Source organism: Leucopleurus acutus (genome assembly GCF_964270905.1).
Source record: "Leucopleurus acutus genome assembly, chromosome: 11".
Taxonomy (NCBI): Eukaryota; Metazoa; Chordata; class Mammalia; order Artiodactyla; family Delphinidae; genus Leucopleurus; species Leucopleurus acutus.
Genome location: NC_139152.1, coordinates 58679140 through 58685139, shown reverse-complemented (window position 1 = coordinate 58685139; position 6000 = coordinate 58679140). Strand labels below are relative to the sequence as shown.

At 34.5% G+C, this 6000-nt stretch overlaps 1 protein-coding gene across 3 annotated transcripts in view; it reads right to left on the bottom strand.

Annotated features, from left to right (window-relative positions):
- Positions 1 to 951: 951 nt before the first annotated feature.
- The window catches only part of TBC1D15 (TBC1 domain family member 15), a 65746-nt gene continuing 60697 nt past the window's right edge, over positions 952 to 6000 (bottom strand). For all 3 annotated transcript variants that reach the window (XM_082850602.1, XM_082850603.1, XM_082850604.1), the window contains 3 exons: positions 5768 to 5884; positions 5162 to 5248; positions 952 to 3871 (listed from right to left, as the gene is read on the bottom strand). In XM_082850602.1, coding sequence (XP_082706728.1) covers positions 3650 to 3871; positions 5162 to 5248; positions 5768 to 5884 — 426 coding nt within the window. In that variant the 3' untranslated portion in view covers positions 952 to 3649. The remainder of the gene's footprint in view (positions 3872 to 5161; positions 5249 to 5767; positions 5885 to 6000) is intronic.

Sequence of the window (6000 nt, the reverse complement as noted above, 5' to 3'; positions counted from 1 at the left end):
CCCAAAAGTTATAGAAGTATGTCCAATCGCACTGCCCTACCCCACCCCACCTTTGCATCTAAGGATGACACACTGTTTTTCCCTAAGTCAAGACAGATAACCTGAAAAATAGGAGTCTATTTATAAAACAGTGAGAAAAATACTTGAAATCAGAGCAATACTCAAAAATCTACAACTTAAAACTCGCATATTATAAAGACCCAAAGGGAGATTAGGCCAAATACATTATATCATTCAAATGGCAGTATTCACATCAAAAGTACAATTAAGTACAGATGTTTAGTACTGGATAATCACATTAGATACTAATGGAAACCTTTCAGATTCATCTCAAATTTAATCCTGTTTCATGTTCAGAAATAAAATGACACTGAAAGTTTGTCTTCAAAATGTAAGAAAGGGGCTTCCCTGGTGGCGCAGTGGTTGGGAGTCCGCCTGCCGATGCAGGGGACACGGGTTCGTGCCCCGGTCCGGGAAGATCCCACATGCCGCGGAGCGGCTGGGCCCGTGAGCCATGGCCGCTGAGCCTGCACGTCCGGAGCCTGTGCTCCGCAACGGGAGGGGCCACAGCAGTGAGAGGCCCGCGTACTGCAAAAAAAAAAAAAAATTGTAAGAACGGAGGGGGAACCTATGGGCTAAGATGACTGTCATCACTTTTTACTAAAAATGGTGACCAGAACTAGGGCAAATTCCACCTGAGAAAAATCAAGGAACTACTCTCTAACAACTTAAGGACTTGCCTACCTGACCATAAGTCAAAATGTTAAACTATAAAATACACTACATAATTCCAGTTCTCTAACTTCAGGGAGGCTCAGGAACCACATGGAAGCCTGTGAAGCATTTTAATGCAGATTCCTTAACCTCACTTCCAAAGATTCTGATTCTGTAGCTCTGAAGTAGAGCCTGGACATGTATTTTGACAATACAGACCAAGAATTTGGAAATGAGCACTCTAAACATATTTTAATTAACGGAGGTTCAGCATATAAAATCATTAGCGTGGGTCAAATTATGTCATTATCCTCACATTATACAATTTATAACAATGGTTTTCAACTTTTGGGGAAAATCAGAGAACCTTTTGAGAAACTAAATGACCTTTCCACCAAAATATGCATTTATACACACAAGATTTCAAATACAATAAGAGGTTCATGCATCTTCTGAAAGCCCAGTAAAGAAATGCAAGCTGGAATGATGTCACCTATTACATAGTTACACACAAAGTCAAGTGAAATTCTAGGTTCTTCAGTAAACATTTTGGGTTACTTTATACAAAGTATCTTTGATAATGGGCATAATTACATCAATTTCCCGTAAGAATTAGTTGGCATCCATAAAAACCTCTGCAAAGGTCAGGTTCAGCAAGAATCACTGTCATTCTCAAAAAGTTGTTTTCCTTACTCAAAAAAGCTTTAGTCATCACCAAGTTGCTAGCATTATAAAGAGGTGAAGAATCCTCGGCACATGAAACAATCAAAATAGGAATGATCTCCAATGCAAAAAGGTTTCCCATAGACTCCTATCAGAACTGTAAATACGTTTTACAGCTAAATTACTTGAATTTTAACTTTAAATATCATATAATATAGCACACAATATTTTACATGTTATCAGCATGGACAGAGCATCTTATGAAAACTGAAACAAATCTTTAAAAAGTTAAACTAAGACATTTATCTGAACTATCTATTTTAGCAATATCAAACAGCTCAAGTTCACATGGTATTTGCTAACTGGATTTTGAGGACTCTAATCAAGTAAGACTTTACTTAGCACTACATTAGTATCATTTCCATATAAAAAATGGGCTAAAGAGAAATTCAGACTGTTTAGTAAAAATGTTTTTAACAAGTAGCTTTAAAATAATAGAACTTGACAAAAGTTCAACTTACTAAATGTATTAAGATTTTTTAAAACTCTGAAGTAGATATTATATTACATAGTAGAAAAAAACTCCCCAAAAGCCCCTGTCCAGGAAGAATAAGAAGGACATCAAGATGTTCTCAGCAATTTCCTCAACAGCAGGAAATGAAAGGCTGGAGATGCCAAGGCTTTGATCAGTTTACTTTTTTTTTTCTCTGAATAGGCTTACTCATTATTAACTGATGAAAGATAACACACATATGATATTAAAAACTAAAAATCTAATGGTTCTACTATCATGACTGTCAGTTAATGCTCAAGTAAGAAAAAAGTTCTTTTGGTTCCCTAGCTCTCTGGGGGAAAAAAAAAAGCCACCTACTGGACCATTTTAGAACTGTGTAGCTTTTATTTTACATTATTAACATCAATTGTAGGAAGCTGATTTACTGATTCAGATAATTATATCCTCCAAGGCAACACTATGCCCAATTTCATGCTAATGAAAAGTTTCTTTAGTTCTATAAACGGTCATGTTTCTTGCTTATTTCCACAACTCATTCAAATGATTGTTTCTATCACATAAAAATATAAGATGCACTGGGGCCCATCTTGGATGTTTTTCTTCTGATGAAAAACCAGCAGATTATTTCTAGGTGTAATTTAACTGAAAACACTACTTCAACTTCAAATTGATTTTAATGATATGTACAGAATTTAACAAATTACAATTAAAATGGAATCAGTTATGTTAATTACACATAACTTAATATCATGCAACACTGCATGGTAAAAACAACAGCTTCATTCATATACAAAAAAGTATTATTTTGAGACTTGTGATAGTATATTGAAATTTTTGACATAAGCTTTTGGTAAAGAGTATTTCATAAAAATTTAAAGACCTGATTGATCAGTTAATACATTATTAGGAAAGATAGTAAACATTACTAGTAAAGTGAGACTACAAGCAATTAACTTGAAAATTATACCAGATACAGGGTTGGATGTAGTCTCGTGAAATAAATGTTTGGTTAAGAAAATAGTTTTGAAAAAGATCTCATATTGAAGCTATGTATTAACTTTGTGAAATCAGGTTATATAAATCAATAGTCAAGTTTATTCAGTTAAAGAAAATATGCCTATCCTTTCTTATACTCATAAATAAGTACTTATACAGTCTTTATATACAAGTGAAGAAAAATTCAATGTAAAAATATACTGCCAATCCACTTCTTATGGTTGAAATAGCTCTTTATCTACACATTAAACTGCATTGATGAAAATGTCCAATTCATATCACATTCAACCAGCATAAATATTTAAGCTGTATTGTTGTAAACAAAAGAGAAAAACAAATTCTTTTATTTCATCACTGGGTAACAATCTACTTCTCAACTTAGAATGCTATAGAAAGGCTCAACATTTAATCAAATCCAAACCCACTGAACTTGGAGTAAACAAAGTGAATGTTTTCAAAGTGCATAATTTCCAACTCATCCACTTGTAATATTTATCCAATTCCAGTTCATCAGCGAGAAAATAAAATGTACTTAGCTATAAAAATACTAAGGAATGTTATTGAAAAGGAAAGGCTATTTGGTAGAAGTAACTACAAAAATAATTAGTTTAAATCTTCATAAAGCTTTAATGCAAGAACATCAGTACACTTTCTTTCCATAAACCTTAAAGCATGATCAATACCAAGATTTTAAATTTCCACCTTTCCAGTACTTGAAAAGAAGTTGCAATGAAGTGTCTCTTCAAAAAGCAAGAAGAATGATCATGCAGGTGTTACTCTGCTGACATTTGGGGACATGGATATCTCTGCTGGCTTGTCATCTCTGGCTCCACTGGCAGCAAGTACAGGCAAGGAGTTACTCTGAAATGCAGATGTCGGACAACTAGTCATGCCAACATTTTCATCTTCACCATTGTCTGAATCTGGTGTTGTAACTTCACTGTCCTGCAGCCCCAGGATCTCACAAACTGCTTGTGGCAACTCCTGAATAAGAAAAATCAAATATAAAATCATCATTCACCATAGAGGAAAAGTAATCACAAATTAACACTTCTATTTAATACTACATCTAAGCATTTGCTTTAACAGTGTAATTGTTATGCACCCTCTCAAACCATCCTTCTCCACTCCAAATGAAACCCTTAACCACTCTTTTTAATAAGTGGTTCTCTGACCTTCTATTCTGAATTAGCCACTCTCCACCCCATCCCACCACTCCCACAAGCATATTGTTTTCTAATATTTTGCATTTATTTCATTCTCCTTATTGACACCATCTTTCTCCCTCAATACACAGAAGTTCCTTAAACATAAGAAGTATCTCACTGACAGGTTTTTTGGGTTTTTTAAAAAAATTATTTTGGCTGCGTTGGGTCTTCATTGCCGCACATGGGCTTTCTCTAATTGTGTCGAGCAGGGGCTACTCTTCGTTGCAGTGCATGGGTTTCTCATTGCAGTGGCTTCTCTTGCTGCGGAGCACGGGCTCTAGGTGCACAGGCTTCAGTAGTTGTGGCTTGCAGGCTCTAGAGCACAGGCTCACAGTTGTGGCGCATGGGCTTAGTTGCTCCGCGGCATGTGGGATCTTCCAGGACCAGGGCTCGAACCCATGTCCCCTGCATTGGCAGGTGGATTCTTAACCGCTGCGCCACCAGGGAAGCCCTCACTGGCAGGTTTTGAACAGAATAGCTATCAAATAACTGTGTGTAAAACTGAACCAAAATAAATATTTGGAACCATGATCAAATGACATGAAGACCAAATAAGAATTCTCATAAAAAATACGAAAACCAAAATACATCAAAAGTCTAATACTTTGGTTTAAATTCAGAACATAACACATCAACTTTGCCTTGTTTTTAGAGATTATTAAGAGTTTGACTGATACAAATGTAATGATATAGACCAAATACTCTTCATTTAATTATTTCTGATTAGCATCTGTCTTTACTTAAAGATACTACATATTTAATATGAGGTCCTATTCTGTGTTCTTTGATTAGGTAATTTATCAATGCTTCTGCAGCCTCTTTATTGTTTTCATTACTTTTGTCATTTTGCCTTATTATTATATGTTTCCTATCTAGCATAATTAACCAATTGTTTTCAATTAAGTGCTGTAAATTTATAATGGTAAACAAATGCTAGCCAATGCTTTGTGTCTGCCTTCAACTTGCTGCCAATTTTACTTCTGAAAGGAAAAATTCTTTCTTGACCTCAATCCACCAAAAACATATGAACAAAAAAAATCTTACAATTACTTAAAACACTGTATACCTTGCATTTTACCATCTGTAGAGAAATTGCTTCTGCCTTGCATAGTACATCTTCCACATCAATTTTCATGGACAATTCATTGATATGCTAAAATAAATCAATAAAATAAAATAACTGAAACTGAAACACTATTATATTCTACTATACAACTTATTACCAGTTATATTACACTGTAGATGAAATCCTTAAAATAAAAACACCCTCATACTACAAGTGAACAGGAAATTTAATATATCTTTCATTAGATCATTTCAAGTTTTAAAGCTAAAGAATAGCTAATAAGCTTACGGGACATTAAATCCAGCAGTTGTCCCAAGTCTACTATCTCAAGTTATAAGCAAAAGAATTATTTTTTTAGAAAATTGAACTACATAAAAGAGCACTTGCTGAATTTCCTTTTCCTCCTAATTAGCTAGGAAAAATAACTGGCAATACGTACTTGCTGAACTGTCATTCTCAGAGAGTCAGTCCTAGTACTGACTGTCATTGATAAAATTTAAATTACTTGAGGGATTCAATAATGTTCCAAGGAAATGTATGTATATCAATACCACCAAAAAGAGGAAAGAGCCAAAATATTAAAATTTAAGTTAAAGTAACAACTACCTTAAGTATTTCATTAAAGCCATAATGCTTTTCCATTATTTGCTGCTTTTCTGATTCCAGAATAGCACAACAGAGAAGAAGATGGAAATTTTTACATGGCAGTTCAGTCCACATTACCTATAAAAAATAGAACACCTATTTAGTAAACTCTATCGATTCTAAAATATTTTCCTCACAGATACAATGCCGAACTCTGAATGACTTCTGTGCAAAGCACGAGTTGCCTTGATGGG